Source organism: Phymastichus coffea, unplaced genomic scaffold (assembly GCF_024137745.1).
Source record: "Phymastichus coffea isolate CEN01 unplaced genomic scaffold, Cenicafe_Pcof_1.1 PCOF00015, whole genome shotgun sequence".
Taxonomy (NCBI): domain Eukaryota; kingdom Metazoa; phylum Arthropoda; class Insecta; order Hymenoptera; family Eulophidae; genus Phymastichus; species Phymastichus coffea.
The window spans coordinates 4,661,618-4,682,518 of NW_026706826.1; the positions used below are offsets into that span (position 1 = coordinate 4,661,618).

At 39.2% G+C, this 20,901-nt stretch overlaps 1 protein-coding gene across 6 annotated transcripts in view; it reads left to right on the plus strand.

Moving 5' to 3' along the window:
- LOC131675031 (protein lingerer) overlaps positions 1–20,901 on the plus strand; it is a 796,131-nt gene that overhangs the window by 397,550 nt on the left and 377,680 nt on the right. For all 6 annotated transcript variants that reach the window (XM_058953839.1, XM_058953842.1, XM_058953845.1 and 3 more), the window contains one exon: positions 19,921–20,139. In XM_058953839.1, coding sequence (XP_058809822.1) covers positions 19,921–20,139 — 219 coding nt within the window. The remainder of the gene's footprint in view (positions 1–19,920; positions 20,140–20,901) is intronic.

The following is a 20,901-nucleotide window of genomic DNA, read 5'->3' on the forward strand; positions in this document are numbered from 1 at the left end:
TCGTTCCGGAATCCCGAAACGTAAGAAAATACGATGGTTAATTTCCTTTTTAATTGTCTTGGCATTAGCCTTACGCACTGGGATGCACTCTATCCACCTAGTGAAAACATCCATGAAAATCAATAGGTGTTCATGGCCTTGAGGCGAACGAGGGAAAGGGCCCATCAGATCGCCGCAGACGACCTCCCATGGACGGGTAACAATATGTTTGCCCATAAGTCCTGCGGGCGGCTTTTGCTCAACTTTTATTTGCTGGCAAACTTGACAGTTGCGTACGAAATGTGCAACGTCTTTGTAAAGGGCTGGCCCATAATAGCGGAGCACTGCCCTTTGATGAGTCTTATAGCGGCCGAGATGACCGGCCGTAGGCTCATCATGGCATTCCGCGAGAACCTGTTCGCGCTGTTCCCGCGGAAGCACTAACTTCCACGCTTCCTCGTCGTGGCCCATCAAGTCGTCGACGATAGGGTCCGGCCGGTAGACGAACAAGCGGCTGCCGACAATTTTCCAATAAGGATGAGCCCGCGGCTCGTCGGCTACTTGCTTGAACTTGCGCAAATACCACTTATCCTTAGAGGGCTCGTCGACATTGAGGGAGGCGAGGGAAGTTTCGACGTCCTCGTCGGTCTCGTACATACGAGACAGAGCATCAGGAACGACATTGTCTTTGCCCTTTCGATGGACGATGTCAAAGTCGTAGGCCTGTAGGCGCAACGACCATCGGCCCAGCTTACCGTTTGGGCTCCTCAAATTTTGCAGCCAGACAAGGCTATGGTGATCGGTCACGACGGTGAAGTGATAGCCTTCAATATATGGTCGGAATTTTTCTATCGCCCAAATAACTGCGAGGCATTCACGTTCCGTCACCGATAACCTTCGTTCAGTGGCTGTGAGGACACGGCTAGCGAAACAAAGAGGACGTTCTTCCCCGCCAATTTTCTGGAGAAGAACACTGCCAAGGCCGGTATCACTGGCGTCGCACTCCACGATGAATGGCGCGTTGTAATCGGGCCTGGCCAAAACGGGGGCCGACGCAAGTAAGGCTTTTACTTGTTCGAAAGCCGCCCAGTGCTCGTCAGTCCACACATAAGTAGAATCTTTTCGGGTAAGTGAAGTAAGAGGCTCGGCTAAGGTCGCAAAATCTCCTAGGAATTTGCGATACCAAGAGGCCATGCCAAGGAAACGACGTAAATGTCGCAGATTCCTCGGCGCAGGGTAGTCTAAAATGGGCTGTACCCTTTCAGGATCAGGGCGACAGCCATCCCGATTAACCAGCACGCCGAGATAGCGAATCTCGGGCATGCAAATCTTTGACTTCTTACGGTTTATCGTAAGGCCTGCCTCGTTGAGTCTTTTTAAAATTAATGTGAGCCACTTCACATGGTCAGCGAATGTCTCGGTGGCGATGATCAAGTCGTCCAAATATGCAAAAGCAAAAGGCTCCATTTCTGGCGTGATAATTTTATCTGCCAGCATTTGAAAAGTGGCAGGGCCACCGGCCAAGCCGTATGGCATTCGCACGAACTCAAACAGACCCATGCCAGGAACCGTGAAGGCCGTAATCGGTACCGACCTCTCCGTGAGAGGTATTTGCCAAAAGGCTCCAGAGCAATCTAGAGCGCTGATGTACTTTGCGTGTTGGATTTTACGCAAGATTACATCCATAAAGGGCAAAGGGTAGGCCGAAATTTTCGACACTGCATTGACTTTTCTGTAGTCAACGCAGAATCGATACGAGCCATCAGGCTTTAGAGTCATAACGACTGGACTTGACCACTCGCTTGTGGATCTCCGGATGATTCCCATCTTTAACATTTTGTGCACTTGAGCGTGCATCTCGTCCTCTATCTTCTTAGATACTGGGTAGTACCTTTGTTTTATAGGGCGCGTGCTGGTGAGGTCTATGTCATGCGCGATCCATCCTGTGCAGCCTAACTGTTCACAGGAGGGCTCCGGGAGCAACTCGTGCATGACTTTTCCTATCTCTGCTCTCTGCTCGTCTGTGAGATCTTCGATCCCCAACGAAGCTAAGGCCGTAGCCTCCTCAGATCTCTCCGACGAGAGAACCGCGGGCACGCCTTCCTCGCAGCCATCAAATATCAGCTTATTCGATTTTGGGCACAAATAAGCCGAAAAGGCGCGTTTGAAGTCGGCACCAAGGGTGCACTCTGTGTCGACTTTTCTTAGAATAAGAGCATTGATAATGTGAGTCACCCTTCCGATCGTGAAGGGTAACTTTACGCTACCCACAATGGGCACGTAATGACCATCTACCGCTCTTGCCCCAGGGCCCACGTACCGAAGTACACGCCTATTTAAGGCTGCGGCCATCAGAATGGCGCTCGGGCCGAGGACGGTACGGGAGGCTCCGGTATCCCAGAGACCTCTAAACTTATAGTCGCCAACATTTACTGTCAGCCACCACCTAGGCGACTTATCGATCAGGGCGCTTGAGACAGTACCTCCATCGCCGGCTGGCTGCACGTCGGAAGGGCTAACCGGGGCTAGCATTGGGTCGCCCACCGTGTTGCACAGCGCCTGCGCTACTCCTGTCACGCCACTGACTTCAAAGGTCCGGGTGATAGGGGGAGCCGTCTGGACCTCGCTTACTGGCTCCCGCTGGCGTTTTTTGGTTCTCCATGATTTGTCTGCTTGGGCGAGCATTCTGGGCAGGTAAACTTAGTGTAGCCTGGCCAACTGCACTCCCAGCAGAAAACTTTGTCGGCATCCGGGCCAGATTCCTTATCTTTGTTTTTGTCTGATTTGGGGGCGACCTTCAGAGCACGACTGCCCGATGGTCGTCCCCCACCTCTCCAGCCGGCTCGGCCACGGCCACGGTAATTGCCTCGAGGAGTGTCGCCATTGGAGCCGTTCCGCGATTTTTCTGTTGCTGCCTCTAATTTTCCACCAGAGTTCTTGCTATTTGCCGGGGGAGTCGGAGGCCTGTTGAGGCCAAACTCCTTGGCTTTCTTCTCAAAAAATTTGGACATTAGCTTCTCCAGCTCGACTTCGTGAGCTGGGGAAGCCTTGTCGTTCAAAGACGACAGGTTTACTGGCCTGGCCTTAGCGGATTTGGTCCGTGGCTTATAAGCCGCTTCTGGCCACATGCTTTGGTCTGCGGCAGGCGGTGGCTTCCACTGTCCCTGTTCATCGTCTTCAGCCTCTTGGGCCCGGGTCAGTAGCAGCTGCACGTCAGTGAGACTGTTCCTAAAGTATTTTAACTTCTTCTTGAGTGGAGGGAGCATATTGTCAATGATGAGATTGATTTGGTCCCGAATGTCCCACGGCGGATCCATCCTTCTTAGTATGGTGAGTAGCGAGACTGCGTATTCTAGTACTGGTTCATCGGCGCCTTGGGTGCGCAAGTGGGCCTCGACCGTCATAGTCCTTCTATTTTTCTTGGACTTGCTGTAAGCGGTGAGAGCCGCTTCCTTAAAATCGGCGAATGTGGACCACGCAGGCCTCATGGCATGATACCAAAAGAGAGCTGACTTCTTGAATAAAGGGGTCATAGAATCGAGTAGCTCCTCATCCGCTACTTTATCTAATCGTTTGTTGTCCTCGATCCTCTCTAAGAACTCCTCGATACTAAGGCCTTCGCCTCCGGAAAATTTAATTTTCCATTCCCTAACTGTTTTTCCTAGATGTTTGCTAGGAAGAAAGCGAGACGAAGAGTTGAATGTCGCGGCCTCTGTGCCATTAGCAGGCGCGCCTCTTAGCCCTTGCTGTGTCGGCGGCACTGGTGTAGCGCTGGGCAAGTCCCCCCTCCCCCAGCGCGAGCTTACGGGAGTGAGCGAGCTTGCGTGAGAGGGCCCAAGGACGCTAGACGGAACCGACGAAAAGTTTGGCGGCGGCTGTGATGTAGTCGCCGATGAGGGTTTAGTCGTCGAATGAAAGATCGGCGCATGAGGATCGAGGGACAGCGGCATGTTATATCTATTCGAGCCGTTAAGCTGGTTTGATACATCGTAATAGTTTAATTCGAATGTATCCGCGAATTGAACATTTTTATTTTGGTAGGCATCTAATCTAGCCTGCTCTGCAGCTTGTTGTCGGGTTGTGGCCACTACTTGTTTTAACTGCTCTTGCAGTTCTTTATTGAGTGCGACTTCACTCTCTTTTTCTTTTTGTAGCCTGGCTAGGTTAACTTGTAGCCCAGCGGCTAAATTTTTGTAGTACGTGGTCAATGCCTTTAAATTTTCTTTTTCTATCTCCTGAGCTTCTATATGCCTATTTGCCTCAGCTTCTCTCCGCCAAGTTCTGTTTAACTCGCGCGCGATGGCCGGGGAGGCATATTCTACTGCACCGTTTGGCAAGCCTATTCTGACTGTCTTGCCGTGTTCTGTTAAAGAGGTCGTCATTGCTTGCGTGTAAGTCGGTACATATGTCGAACCCGACGCGCCTGTTCTACAGGTCGTTGATTCCTGTTGTTGGATCGTATCTGTTACGATGTGTGTCGCATTCGCACCTAGAGTGAGTGACATGTCGTCTTGTATTCCTGTTGGCGAGCTCGTCCGGATATTCTCTCGAGCGCTATGGCCCGTCTCAAGCTTTGAATTTTCAAAAGGCTCGAGAAGTTCATTTGCCTCTATGGCCGCGCGCAAGTCCGCACGAACTTCTTTTGGCAGGGCCTCTGACTCGAAGAATATACGGGTGAGGTGTTCACGTCTTTCGTATGCCATATTTTCGTCCTGGTTTTCTATCGCTACAAAATCTTCTGCGGTATAATCGCCGTTTAGTCTGCGATACAAGCGGTTCGCGCGTTCGAATAGTGTACCGTTTGTGTGTAGTTCCAGTTGAGTTAGCATACAATCCACGTCCGTGCTAGAAAGATCTTTTATCCACTTGCAAATTTTTTCGTCAATTTGTTCTTTAAATATTGTTAATTCGCTCAGCGACCAATTGGAGGCCATTATTATAGGATAGAGCTATGCTATTTGCAACAGATAAACAAACAGAAGAGAAAAAAAAAGGAACGAAAAAGGCAATGCCAAAATAACGTGGATTCTATAAGACAGCTAGACTACACGGTACGCTCAGTGTAACAAAAAAAAACTAACGCGCAGGAAAATTTTACAATTGAACGCACCCGTAACAACAACAACAATAAAGAACGAAGTAGAGGAAAGAGGGAAGAAAAAAAAAAAAAAAAGGGATCTCCCTACTGAGAAGTAGTAGCGCACGCGACTTATAAACTATACCTGTTATGTGTGTATACGCGTATATATATGTATACACACATAACCGTGCGCACGTCGCATGAATTGACTGGCCGGCGAACGGAATTCGGTAGAGTCGGTTATCGTGCTCTGCTTGTAATTCGGCTAAGCCTTGAGGACGTACAACTGGAAATTTTAAGTATATAAAATTTTGTTTCTAAATGCCTCAAGGTCGGGCTCGGAGCTTATAAGTGTAGCGCGGCGTATATACTTCGCTGCGTATATACTACTTTGCGCGGCCTGACTCTCGCACGTAAACAAAGGAGGGAAGGCGCGCACGTTGTTGTTGTCCGCGCCGAGTTTCGAATTCCATAGGCGCTGGAATTCTCGAAAACGTCCGCGCTCGCAAAGATTTCCTCTCGTCGCACTATCTGCCACACAAAGAAAAGTTGCCAAATCAGAGGTTGGGCGCCAATATAACGGGGTTTTAGCTAACTCGTCGTTATAATCGAGAGGATAAATTAATTGACAGCTCGGCTTAACCAGTTACTGATGCCACGAGGCGGGTGCGTTGTAGCACGTGTGGCCAGGCCCTTCAATTAGCCACAATATCAGGCAGCCTCGTGGCCCGCGTAGAGCGTCGCAGGTAGCAGTGGCTGAAAAGCGCGAAAGGTAGCGACGGGCGCAGAGAATTCGCCAAGGATAAGGAGTGAGAGTTGGACGCAAAATTAGAGAAACACGGAGAATAAGGATAAAAATAATTTATATAAAGCATCCAAGGGAAAGCGTACAGAGTGGTAAATCGGCAAAGAGAGAGAGAAGCGGCAAGCCAGCAAGAGAGAGCTAAACGAGTCGGTACTTACAATGCGACGGCAACGGCCAGGCCCTCGGTACAACGGGTATCCGCTCGCCGGACGGCGTTCCCGGACGCAGGTTGCAGTGGTGAAGAAGCGCGGGACCGTCTAACGCTAGGTCCCAGCGCGCGCACACCACTCTGTCAAGTCGCCGCACCACGGCACGCACTCGCAAAACAATTCCAGGCAATGCCGGACCGAAAGTCCAAACTCTCCGGTAAAGAGGACGAAGTTGACGAACGCTAAATCGCGGCGATTGCCCAAGCAAAAGAGGACGGAAAAGCCCTTGCCTCGATGCGCGTCCAGACACGTGTCGCCCGCGTTACGTCTGCCAGTCAATTGCCGCGAGAGGCGTCCCCACTCTTTTATCGCACTTTTCGGCAGCGCGACCACACGCATACACGCATACACGCATACATGCGAGCGCGACTCTCTCTGCTTGTACGCACATGAGTAGACATGCCGGGCTCTCTCTCTTACCTTACACTTCGACGTTGTCGGCTGCTGCAGGCCGCTGTATAATATAATAATATAATTCAAATATAGTATAAGTATATAAATTGTGTACATGCATGCGTGGGAAGAGAGAGACATAACGAATGAATTAAATTCGTTATAACTTTTTTAGCTACTTGTTTTTTATCTGTTTGATTTTTAGCTGGTTGTTTTTTAGCTGTTTGTTTGTTAGTCAATCTTTTAACAGTTTTAACTTTATTTGAAATTAGAGACTTTGTTTTTCTTTTATTTTTCTCTTGATTGAAAGCTAATAATTCTTTGAACATATCTTTAGTAAAAACTCGCTCGTCTCTTACTATCCCAGTTGCTCTGAGACCATGGTTTTTCAATCGTACGAGTAAATCAGGTGAACTAAAATAATTGTCAAAACTGACGTGGTATTTCAAAATTTCATCTGCCGACTTTCTCTGAAAAAATTCTTTTACCATTTTTATCACTACTCTAGAACCCAAAGCATATTTTTCTTCGCTACTTGAATCGTGACCACAGTAAACATCAAAATCTAATAAATATCCCTAAATTGTACAAAGCGCCCAAAGCTTTATTCCAAATCGTACAGGTTTATTTCTTATAAATTGTTTGAGTATGGTACGACCAAAAAATGTAACCATCATCTCATCGATCGAAAGGGCAGAACATTGTGTAACGGGGGGGGGGGGGATCTGAAAAAATGGGAAATTTATTTAAGAACAAACTCCCACGATGCAGAGCCAACGGACGCTCCGTTAAACACGTATGATTGTACATGTATTCGCTTTTACGTCAGATGATTTCGCTTAAGTGTCTTCTATCAAACGGAGTTGAACTCACCCTAAGTCACGTGACTTGTGACACTCGATGAATCTTAGGTGTGAGCGACTTTACGCCTAATCCGCTTAATCTCCTAGATGTAATCTATTAAAACCTAAGCCTTTTAGAAATCGCTTAAGCTCCTGGGAAATTAAATGACGTAATCGGTGAATGAAATTAATTAACTGTAATTAATAAAAGGAAACTACAGTCTTTATTGGGCCGAAAGATTAACGCATGCGAACAGGATTTTTACAGTAAAGTATTATTCGATGAGAGAGAGAGAGAGAGAGAGAGAAAATTCGAATTTTACCGCGAACTAACGCTCGGAGCGAATACAAAAAATCGCTATTACGGTTGACAAAGTACCAAATGTATTTTGTCACGCATTAATAACGGGAGGTGCACTTACCTTGCGGTGCAATTACGGTGTTCAGCCGTAATTTTTGATGAATAAGATCAACTGCCGCAGCCTCCTATTTATCAGCTGCGCTGCCTCGATCTGCCTCTAATCAGCTTTGATACTGCTTCTGCACTGCTGCTGTTTATTGTCACGGTAATGTCGTTGCACTCACGCACGTAATTGTCCCAGGAAAAACTTTAATATCGGTGAAACACAGTGAAAAAACCAATTCGGCGGTAATGTCGCGTAAACAGCTGAGGTGTAAATGCTAAATTTAAATACTCGCGCGCCCCTTCTCTCTCTTGATCGTTCGTACTAACGCGCGAGTTACCGAATCGTGAACGGATCGATTAATTGAATCGACTACCGTTGCAATTGTTAAAAATGTTAAAAAAATATTAAGAAATCAAAAATGTGAAAAAAGTAACTGAAGGTTTAATAGTAATCTAATTTATAAGATGAAAAACTTATTTTGTTAAACTATACAAATTTTTTTTTATTTAGATATTCAAAAGAAGAAAGCCCTTTATAATATATATTTTTATAATGCTTCCGATGACTTACGTACTAAGAATATGATGCTTCATTAAGCCCAAAGTGGGTTGGACATTAAAAATCTATTTCTTATGGTATAATGTTCTCACGTAAAATGCGATGGTGTTATTTGTTTTATCATAAACTTAATTTGTGCTACAAACAAAAATGCTGATAATTTAGTAGTTTTAATTTTGTTTACCCCTACACACCCTTTTCAAAAATTTGAAAAAATACATAAATATTTTGTAAGTGTATACTCAACCCATTTACGCCCGAAACAGAGAAATCGCAACTCTGTTTTCAGGCCTAAATCAATCACATATTCCACGGACAAATTCGAACTAAGCAATCTTCTTTTAATGCACTTTTTTGTCTATTTTGCATTTCTTCTCTTAGTATTGCGAATTTCGTACCTAAAAATTAATTATGTTCATATTTATAAAAAAAGTGCAAAATTTCGATGCTTTTTTTTTAATACATTTTTTTATTGCATTAACGTTAAGGGCGGAACTTCTGCTTTCAACTATGAGTACATAAATTAATTGTACTTGACTGTCAGTTGATTCTCGAATCTTGAAATTCAATATGGCAGCTAGAAAATGCCACCTGAAGCACAAAATTTTTTGCCAAATATTCGCGAATTTTTTCCTCGAAATTAATGCATTTGAAAAAATTAATTAAAACATAAAGTGCGTAGAATGGTCCAAGGAATACGTCTGAATTTTTCCAGAGAGTTTTGAATAACTTTTATACTTTTGCAAATTAACAATTTACGCCCAATTGCAAAAATTTACCGAATCGTCTCGAAAAAATTCAGGTGCACTCTGTGGTCAATTCTGAGCAAATTTACTTCTCATTTGTGCCCGAATATCTCTCACATTCCAGAAAATATGATTTTCCCATTGAAGCATTTTCATTTCTTAGTTGTTGATGTACTAGGTTGCCCAACACTTGCCGCGTGGAGATGAATGAGTCAAATCGTCAATTCTGAGCGCTTTCTATTCTTTCATTTTTTTTTACATAATGTTTTTGTGTAAAAAATTAAAAAACCTCAAAAAATTTGAATTATGCACTTTTTGGAATTGATCCTTTCACCATATTGTATACTCGGGTGAAAAAATCTAAATTTTATTACAAAGTTGAATTCCCCTAATTCAAAATCCTATATATATCAAAATACACATGAGTCATAAAATTTTAAAATTTGGATGATTTAAAAATTTATTTTTTATTTACAAGTAACTGAATGTAAAAAAATCTTTTGTAATGTTTTCATCTGAAACTCAAAATTGTATTGAAATTTAAATTCAAATTGAATTTCTATAGTTAAAAATTGTCAAATGTTCATAAATCGATTGTATTTTGGAAAATCTATAGCTTTTTTACTCTTTGTCTACTATACTATTCGTGTATTGCGTATTAGTGTTCATATTTTACATATTCAATTAGCTTTTCAAATTTTAAAATTTTAATGTTTCCGAAACGTCGCAGAAGTGCAAGATCTCGATCAGAGTTGAAGAAGATTATTTTGATGATAATGATGACCATAATTATTTTGGTAGCCAATCTAGATGAATCAGGCAATTCTGGTGTGAGTAATGATTCCGTCTATGAATCTATTGATCACTTATCACTGACTACATATGCAGAAGCTTGTAATAACTATACGAATGATCAATCCAAGTTGGAAAATGAATATACGTATTTATAAATGGATCGACTGAAAAAAAACTTGTTTATACGAAGTTGAAAATAAAATATTATTATCTGATATTCATAAAAAAGAAATTAGGAATATGAGTTCAGTTGACCTATTTGAGAAAGTTTTTTTGCAAAGAAATAAAAAATTATATTATTGAAACAACTAAGATGAATAGTTACTATCTAACAATGTCAGAGTTTGATACATTTATAGGAATAACACTTATTTCAGCATTCAACAAAAAGAAATTTCAAAGATATTTATGGTCTAATGATCCCTTTTTATCCAGAGACGTGAAATCTGCTATAGAACGTAATATATTTGAAAATATAAAATGTAAATGGAAATTCTCAAAACCAGGGGACGAAGATCTCAATGATAAGGCTTGGCGAGTTCATCGTGTCATGAATTTGTTCCGTAAAAACATAAAAGTGTTCGTGTACTTTCAAACCGCATTATCTGTAGATAAAATAATGACCAAATGCTACGCTAGAACTAGTATGAAATAGTTTATTCGTGTCAAACCAATTAGATTGAAAATTGGCGCCTGTATACATTAGATGGCTTTTTACTAGATTTCGATCTGTACTGTCAGAAAAATTCAACTGTTGGGGATAAATTAGCCAAATGTACTCGAGTAATAATGAACTTATTAGATTTAGTTTTAACGCTAACTGTTCGTAAAGTGAGTCTTTACCATCTTATCTTGAAAAATTATTTTACAAGTTTAGACCTTTTTGTACAATATATAAAGAAAATATGATAAAGCAAAAAAATGATATTAATAAAAATCAGTGGCACATTTGCTGTAAAGCACCATCAAAACAGTGGAATGAATTAAATTACTATTATTGATTCTAAACCAATTTTAATAATTTCTACAGCATCTGAAGTAACATCACTCTTACCCTCGGAAAGATATTCCAAAGAAGTAAAATAAAAAAACAGACATACCTTTCCTTAACGCATTTCATGTTAATAATAGGTTTATGGGAGGGGTTGACGTTCATAATGGCCATTGTAATAATGTTACACCAAGCATCCGATCAAAAAAGTGGACGTGGGTTGTTTTCATTAGATTACTTCAGGCTGCTATCACCAATGCAGTAGTACTTTTTAACTGTGCTAATTGAAATTGCAAAAAAAGTTTAAATGAATTTCTTTTTGATATTATGAAACATTATTTGGCTGGATCTAAGATTGAGAATGATATCCTACATGAAACGGTACCCCTCAAACAACAGAAGAAATGATGTTATAATCCATGTATTATCAGGACAAGCAAATTTTTCATAACATGCAGTAATTTTCATTGTAAATCATGTTTTACAAAAAATCATAAATGAAAGACCAATAAAAATGATAAAACTATAAAAAAATGAAATAAAATGAAATGAAAGATATAAAAAAAAGAACATAAAAAGGTAAAAATACGACAAGACAAGACGCTTTGACTCATTTAGCTTTAGGCAATAAGTGTCGGGCAACGTTGTACTTTAATATGGTGAAAGGATCAATTCCAAAAAGTGCATAATTCAAATTTTTTGAGGTTTTTTAATTTTTTACACAAAAACAATGCATTATGTAAGAAAAAATGAAAGAATAGAAAGCGCTCAGAATTGACGATTTGACTCATTCACCTCCACGCGGTAAGTGTTGGGCAACGTTGTACATCAACAGCTAAGAAATGACAATGCTCGAATGAGATAATCATATTTTCTTGGAATGTGAGAGATACTCGGGCACAAATGAGAAGTAAATTTGCTCAGAATTGACCATAGGGTGCACCTCAATTTTTTCGAGATGATTCGATGAATTTTTGCAATTTGTCATAAATTGTTAATTTGTAAAAGTATAAAAGTTCTTCAAAACTCGCTGAAAAAATTCAGACGTATTCTTTGGATCATTCTACGCACTTTATGTTTTAATTAATTTTTTCAAATGTATTAATTTCGAGGAAAAAATTCGCGAACGATTGGCAAAAATTCTGCGCTTCAGGCGCCATTTTCTAGCCGCCATATTGAATTTCAACATTCGGGTATCAACTGACAGTCAAGTACAATTAATTTATGCATCCATAGTTGAACGCAGAAGTTCCGCCTTTAACGTTGATGCAATAAAAAATAGTATTAAAAAAAAGAAGCATCGAAATTTTGCTCATTTTTTATAAATATCGCCATAATTAATTTTTGGGTGGAAAATTCGCAATTCTAAGATAAGAAATGAAAAGTAGTCAAAAAAGTGCATTAGAAGAAGATTGCTTAGTTTAAGTTTGTCCGTAAAATATGAGATAGATTTAGGCCTGAAAACAGAGTTGCGATTTCTCTGTTTCGGGCATTAATGAGTTAACATATCTTTTGTCTAGAGATACGTTTATTTTTGTTTTGAAGTAATAAAATTTTAAAGTTTTCAAACAGCCGAAAAATTTGATTTTGTCACAACGAATTTTTCGAGCTGAATAGTTTTGTAAGATTAGAAATATCCTACATTATGTTTTTCTTATTTTTTGAGTGAAAAAAATAAAAAAGAAATTATAGAAAAATCAAAAATCAGATAAGTAAACTTTGTTAATCTGTACGTGCGTTAACGGATCTAAAAATCTAAGAGAAAAGTTATTTATGTATGCCGAAAATAATTGCCAAGTCATTTTTACAAAATTGTTAAGGCCACTTTTGTCTATCTCAAGCGGCTAGTCCTTTTGGTACAATTGTTGCTTATCATAAACAATAAACCGAGTTCTGTATACCATGTCATTCGAACCACGAATTCTCGAATAGATTAATTTATATACCCTTTGTAAGATCCTTTAAATAAACACTCATAACTTTTGAACTTCTGTAGCATTTCAAAGAATAATGGGGGAGATGGGTCTACTATACATACTTATAATTATAAGAAAGCAAGACTAATCGTACAGATACATCATGTACCTCTGCAGTATTCCACATAGATGTAGTTCTTCAAGTCACAATAAAAATAATATGCAAGGCATTCAAAATCAAAAATATAATTTTATTTGAAAGAAACTTCTTCTCTCGATCAGGGTAGATTGCGATTCTTGACCGAGCATACTTTTTTCAATCATTTGTCCACATCATTCGCTTAAACTATCTCTAAAATATCAAAATATTAACAGATGGATCGAGAAATATTATCATGGTAAATATTATATTATATTATATTATATTATATTGTATTGTATTATATTATATTGTATTATACTATTCTATATTGTATTATTTTTTATTATACAATATTATAGGTCCAATATATGTATGCGAGTAGGCGAACCCATTTACCCGCTGTCGCGTTCTCTCACCGTGTGACGGACTGGTTGGCCGCCTCTGGTTGTGGCCGATATGAATAACAACCGAGACATTAGTGCCCACCCCTTACTGTCTAAATCTGCTTCTAAATGAATTGCTGGGGCAGAAGGAAGTGATATCCACTGTCCACCGTCATCAGTTCTTCAGCAGGGAACCGTGTTAACATTACTTCCCGCTGGAGAACGATGTCGTATTTCCTCTTTATCGTCAGGAGCCTGTGTCATATTCCGTTACGTACCTGTCGGTCTTAACGTTCGTCACTATACATTCATCCATTCTCTTTCATACGCATTCACGCTCACACTTACTCGACTTTCAGGCATCCATTCGCCTTTTTCCCCCTCAGAATTGCCTCGACGTAAGTCGTGGTCACTGTCTAACAATTCTTGTCCCGCAGCATATTTGCCACGATGTTTGCTGGTGTGATGCTACCTACTTCGGTCTCCACTTATCGTCACTCCGTATCCCATTGGCTACACTCGAAAAACATGTGTTTAGCGTTGTTTCGTTTGTGTCCGCAGTATTTACACTAATGGCTACTTACTTTCCCTTTATCGAATAAGTATTGCCTGAAGTACCCATACTTGGTAAGAAACTATGTTAGGAAAAAATTCACTTCCCCCAATCTCCTTTCTGTCTACGGCCTCAGGTAGTCAATCAAGCGTCTCGTCCATGCGCTGGTCGTACTCCTTCTCCATCGTTCATCCCAGCCATCATGGTCCTGTATCTTTATTCAACCGCGACTTCTGTTCTAATTACGTCTCTATATTGTTTGTACACGCGCTTTAGTTCTCTAGCAAGCATGTCTATCGTGATCACTTCCGCTACCACAAGGACAGCCTCTGCGGAGACCATCCTATAGGCGCAGGCAATCTTCAAAGCTCCCTGTCATACGTTCGTCAGTCGCTTACTGTATTTCCTGACCTCCAGTGCGTCGGCCCACATCTCCGCCCCGTACAGCATGATCGAGTCGGTCGTAGACATCAGTAGCCGTCTCTTCCGTTGTCTCGGTTGCGAGAGTGTTCAACCTCCGTGCACCTTGGGCTGAAATCTGCTAATTATTTTATGGGTTTCTCCTCGGTGAAGGAAGCCGGCGCGGACTTCCACGGGTCAATTGATTGCGTTGGTTGAGACAAGTCGACATCAAGGTATTATAATAGATGATCGCTTAATTTACGCCACATATAAATAACTCTTAAATTTAGGTACAATAACGCTTGGGCGAGCGCGCTTGCTCAGTCCGTATCATGATTAAAATTCGCCGAAATACGCAAGCGAATTCGCTCAAGGTGCGCGTTTACTTTCGCTTAATCTATCCGCAATAATGTGAACGAGCGAGAGCTGGCACGAGAGAGAGGAAACTATTAAACGTTCATGAGAGCGATCCACCAAGTGTTGTAGACTCGCTGGCGGAAAGACGACGTCGCTGGGAGTATAGTTCCGTTGGCAGCGGCAACCGCACAATGATCGGCGTCGGCACGGGGTTAATCGAGCCGCGACCTGAACTCCTTGAACGCGGAATGGCTGCGTCCTCCGTCGACCACGGTTAAAGCTGGCAATCACAGGCTCTGGTTTATGGTCTTGATTAATCGTCTGGCGTAGAGCTGCACAGCTTCTGGTAGGCCATGGTGACGAAGAGGTGCGCGGCAGGGGAGAAGAGAGAATATATAAGATAGCGAAGGACGAGGAATGATGATCATTGTACGTAAAGATTCGGCTCGAGAAGTCACCGTTCGTAACAGGACAGGTGACTGATTTGAATTTGGTGTGCGCCGCAGACTGCTGCAAAAATCTTCGTGTAGTTTGGTTGGCTGGTGATTTGATGAGCAGGATTGTCCCCGACCTCTGCAACACAACCATCGACCTTTGCTCCATCACCCGACGTCTGAGCCCATTGGAAAGAAAGGTATGGCAGCTGGGAAACCGACACAATGTGAGCTCTTCTCTTTTTCTCCGCTTCTCAAGAATGAATTCGAGTGCACGCATGATAGTCGTAATATCGTGAACTCATGACAGTCGGGTAATCCACGGTTTGTAGGATTGCGACCGCTGAGCGACCTTTGTTTGTTCGGGGTTGCCGAATCTGTTTTTTTTTTCTTTTTACTTATTTGTATGTGATTTCTTTATTTTTTACACACACATACATAAATACACACACACACACACACATATGTATATATATCTTTATTGTTGTGGTTAATAAAGAGATGGTTTCGGATTTTGTCTGTAAGCTACGTAATTAAATTTTAAGTTATTTCTTCGTCCCGTCTTAGGCTCTCTAACGCGCGGACATCGCAATCTGCATGCCCGATAGGCATTTTGCCTTCCAAATCTTCGCGTAAATAATTAGTAAATAGAGTTGCGGGAAAATTTTATTGTAAAAACAACTCTCCCTTTACAATATAAAACATGAAATCAGTTATATTTATATAAAATGAGTAAGGAAAATGGATGGAAGTAACTAATCGAATAAGTAAAAAACTATTTAAACAAATTAGAAAAAAGTCATTGTTTTTGAAAACTGGTTGCTCCAATCGATTTTACATGAAAAATTATGACGAAAAAGTATATAAGATTTTTATGTCATTTCACAACTTATTAGTGTAAAACGGTAATAAACATTTGTAGGTCAAAGATTCAGTGTTAATTTTATATAAACAACTACAAAAGACAAAATAAAAAATACGGATATTTTTTTTTATTATGCTCCATTTCCTATAGTTAATTTGATGCTGATGATAGCGTAGATTTTGCTTAGAATTTGGTGTAGACATTTTGACTTTCTATCCTATTGTTTATTGCCATTTTACTCTATCAAATTACGGACAGAAAAATGTTATATGAATTTTCGTCATAATTATTCTTGTAAAATCGAGTGATGTAATCAGTTTTTAAAAATAATGAATTTTTTAGTAATTTTTTTGAATATTTTTTATAAACATATTGCTTGGGCTTTAATTGGTTAATGTCAATTAGTTAAGCCGTGAGGAATAAAATAGCTTCTACCGTTTTCTGTACATTGTTTTATAAAACATTGAAACCGCTGAGGAATAGTGTAACTTCAACATAGTAGAAAATAGCAACATATCATAGAAGTAACTACATATTTGGGGGGAGGGATCATGTTGAGCTAAAAGTTAATTTTAGGCGATCGGCTATGCTAAAAAAAACTGACTTATTACATCTTATAAAAAGGCTTTTAGTAATCAAAAAAATATTGTATCAGTATCGTAGCTAATCGTTTTTTAAAGATTTTAACAAAAAACGGTTAACAAAGTTATTTTTAATAACAACTCGTAGCATTTACCTTAAGATTAACGACAATAATATTATGATTTTCTGACCCTATTATTTATTTTTTATTTATTAACATTTGGAAATATATCTGTGAATTTTCATTAATTATTAAATTGAGATCTGAAGAATTTCTTCTAGTCACTTCTAGTATTACTTCCGATGAAACCTGGATTTTCCAATACGATGTTGAAACATAGCGGCAATTGATTGTCCATAAAGCTGGCTTTGAGGCGCGAGAAAAAACGCTCAGCTAAATCGTGTGAGTGACATCTACGAGTAAAAGTTGGTACGAGGAAAGAAATATTAGGCTTTAAAGAGCGATCAATTGGGCATCAGTAACCGTAGCTCGCAGGTCCGGTGGTTGAACTGTTCGATTGAAAATAGCAGAAGACCCGAGGGTAACAGCAAGGTGACCGCGGTGTTGAAACCTTGTGATTGAGTTGTGGTAGTCGTACCAGTCCGGTCTCAGCATAGCGTAAAACAAAAGGCCTGCTGGCTCGGGAAACAAAGATAGTTGGTCGGATCCGTCGTCTTCGGTGGATGTGACGTAATTTTCCGTCTCCGTTCTGTTCCTTAAGTCTCTGACTCTTTTTTGTGTCCTAACTTTCACTTGTATGTACACCAGTTCACCCTATCTTGGTTAAGATCTCAGGCTTCAATCCTTCGTTATTGTCTCGCCTCGATTCTAAAGCCTTTCTGCGGCTCGTGTTACGCTCTTTTTCTCCTACTGTCGCCTTCTACTCTTCTCTCTCTCTCTCTCTCTCTCTCTCTCTTGCTCTCTCTCTCACTCTCTTTACGCTCTATCTATATTTTTCGACTTTTACATTTGGTCATCTGCCATTACATCCCTCTTCTAACCAACGTTTGAATGTTCACCAAACTTTGCTGTTGTATCCATGCAAGAAGACTGTCATACACAAGACCAGCGAATATAACTGTTAGCCCTGTGACAATGTGAACTAGTAAAAGCTCTTATTTTTTTAAGTAAAATCATTTCTTCTTAATTTAACATTTTAGTATATTTCGTGAGGTGATATCTTTTTCATATTCAGCAGCTTTGTTATTTTTCATGACTAATGTGCAACATGGATTCTTTATGCAAAGGTATTAATCGCATACTGACGTGCGAGAATGAAAACAAATAAATAAGCGCGTTGTGTATTTATGTTTGTAAGTATCCTAATATTAGTACGAAATATTACTGTGTAGTACGAGGGTCGTTTGAAAAGTCCGTGCAAAGTCAGAGAGATGGCGCTACTAGTGCGTATCAAGGTTATTTTCAGTTACTGGCATATCTTGGAAAAGCACACACCAAGTTTCAGCCAGATCGGCCAATTACTTTGCGTTTTACATTCGTTTCAATCAAAGAAATCGAGTGGTTGTAAAAAAATGGATGAAAAAGAATTTCGTGTATTGATTAAACATGACTTTTTCAAAGGCAAAACGCCTCAGGAGATTAAACAGAAGCTTGATAAACATTATGGTGATTGTGCACCTTCGATTAAAATGGTTTATAAGTGGTTCCGAAATTTCCGGAGTGGCCATATGAGCACAAAAGACGCTGAACGTTCTGGACGCCCTGTTGAGGTTACCACTTCAGAAATCATTGATAAAATCTATGATATGGTGATGGCTGTCAGAAGATTGAAGGTGCGTGAGATTGTTAGTACTATAGGCATCTCGAGCGAATGGGTACATAATATTTTGCACCAACATTTGGACATGAAAAAGCTATCCGCTAGATGGGTGCCGCGATTGCTCACGATTGACCAAAAACGAGATCGTGTGAAGTGTTGCAAGAATGGTTTGCAGCTGTTCCAGCAAAATCTGCAAGACTTTAAGCGTCGTTTCATCACTGTAGATGAAACATGGATACATCACTACACTCCTGAGACCAAAGAATAGTCTAAACAATGGGTTACCAAGGGGGAATCTGCTCCGAAAAAGGCGAAGACAATTCCTTCGGCTGGGAAGGTTATGGCGACTGTCTTTTGGGATTCGCAAGGAATAATCTTCATCGACTATCTGGAAAAGGGTAAAACCATTACAGGCAAATATTATTCATCGTTATTTGATCGTTTGAAAACCGAGTTGCTAAAAAACGTCCACGATTGGCCCACAAAAAAGTTCCCTTCCACCACGACAATGCGCCAGCTCACGCCTCAGCAGTTGTGGCCGCAAAACTGATGGAGATAGGGTTCCAACTCGTTTCACATCCCCCCTATTCTCCAGACTTGGCTCCGTTGGACTACTATTTGTTCCCTAATATGAAAAAATGGCTGGCAGGGAAAATATTTTATTCAAACGAGGAGGTGATTGCAGAAACGAATGCCTATTTTACAGACTTGGACAAATCCTAAATGTTGAAAAATAAAAAAGATTTATTAAAAAAAATCAAGTAGTTTTTATTTTTGCACGGACTTTTCAAACGACCCTCGTATATACGTACAAATTTTCTTAAGAAATAATATAACATTTGATATTATTCATTGAAACCAATTAATTTATTATTTTATTGTATTTAATTTTAACATAATACTATTCAATTACTTTTATTTATCCTTAATTATTAAAAAAAATTATTATTATCAGTTTTTTGTTAAAATTTTTTAAAAAACATTCAGCTAAGATTTTGATAAAATGTTATTTTGATTGTTGAAAGCCTTTCTAAGTGATGTACCGAGTTATTTTTTTTCGGCAAATCCGACTACCTAAAATTGTCTTCCAGCTCACGATAGGATAGATCTTACATTAGACTATAACGTGCTTGATCACTCGACAAACATTCAACCTATTGGAAAATTTTAGGAAACAATTTATTTAGTTAATTTATTCACCTGAATATTTTTGTTAAAAATAGTTCCTGAATCTTGTTATTACAAAAAATAACAAAAAAAAATATTTTTTGTTAAAAAACGTTTTTCGTCTTTTGAATTAGATTTATAAAGGTTACATATCATGATAACAAAAAGATTTGTTTTTTATTATAAGGAATAGACGAAATAAAATAGCACAGACTTAGGAATTATTGCGTGAATGATGAAAAAATAAAGAAAGTCTACAGTGTCATACTTTTAGAAATCTTCAGTTAATCAAATTTGATATTTTAAGAATGTCTGTTTCTATTTTTTGAAACGTTTGATATATTAGCATTAACGTTTAAAATTATAACTATATACTACTTCCATGAAAATAAGTAGTTCTTGAAATTTCTGTTGATTTTTCGGGATTTATATGAAATTACCTCTTTGAAAGTTCTATATTCGTCTATAATTCTATCATTAATGATATTTGTGATTTTAAAAGCAAATTTAATAATAAATTTTTATATTTCCAGACGTTTCAAGCTACTTCAGGATTTACGATACCAATTTCGCAGTACCAATCGCAAACTTCATCTACAACGGTATCAAATACTAACTCAACATATATGCCAGGTGGATATCAAAGTTCTTCATCTTTTCAACCCACGGCACAATCTTATCAACCTCCTCATACTACATTTACATCATCAATGAGTCAAGCAACGAGCGTGTACTCAAATCCAGTTCAATCGGTAATGCTACACTTCTAAAATTTATTTTTAATTATTTATATATAATATTATATATGAACTGTATTTAAGGGAGCCAGTAGGAGTTACACAATACATATTTTAAGTTTCCATTGCTATTGCTTCAAAATTGTTCCAAGACTTATATTTTCATTAAATATCTTTGGAAATGAATATCTTGTAATTTTGTTAGTTATTTGTTCTAAGATCTTAATTATATTTGCTATAAAATCTTTGTTTATATTTTATCTATCTCATTACAAATTTCGTGACATGCTTAATTCTGAATGCCAGGGTGCATGAAAAATATTTTTTTGAGGTGTATTTTCTTTGTTAAATCTGTACTTGAACTTGATCGTAAGCTATACATTTTTCCAATAAAGTCTCTACAGAGTTTTATAATATTTTTTACTAATGGTCCGATGAAATTCTTTTCTAAACTATCTCATGAGTCTGATAACATAATGAAATTGCCATAAAAAATATACTCCAATCAGTTTTGACAATTATATGCTTATCACCTTACATACTAAGAAAAAAATTAAGTTAAAAACATAAACCCAAGCATAATAAATACGTGAATATGCATAATAAGCTTTTTCTTTAATTTAAAGTATTACTATTGTTAAATGAATAGTCTACAGTATTAAATACATATATTTATGATGTCGCAACATCGAGATATTATTAGTTCACTTAACAACATCACTAATCAAACTATTAAAATAATATTTCCAGAAAAGTAATTACTTTTATACTCTTAAA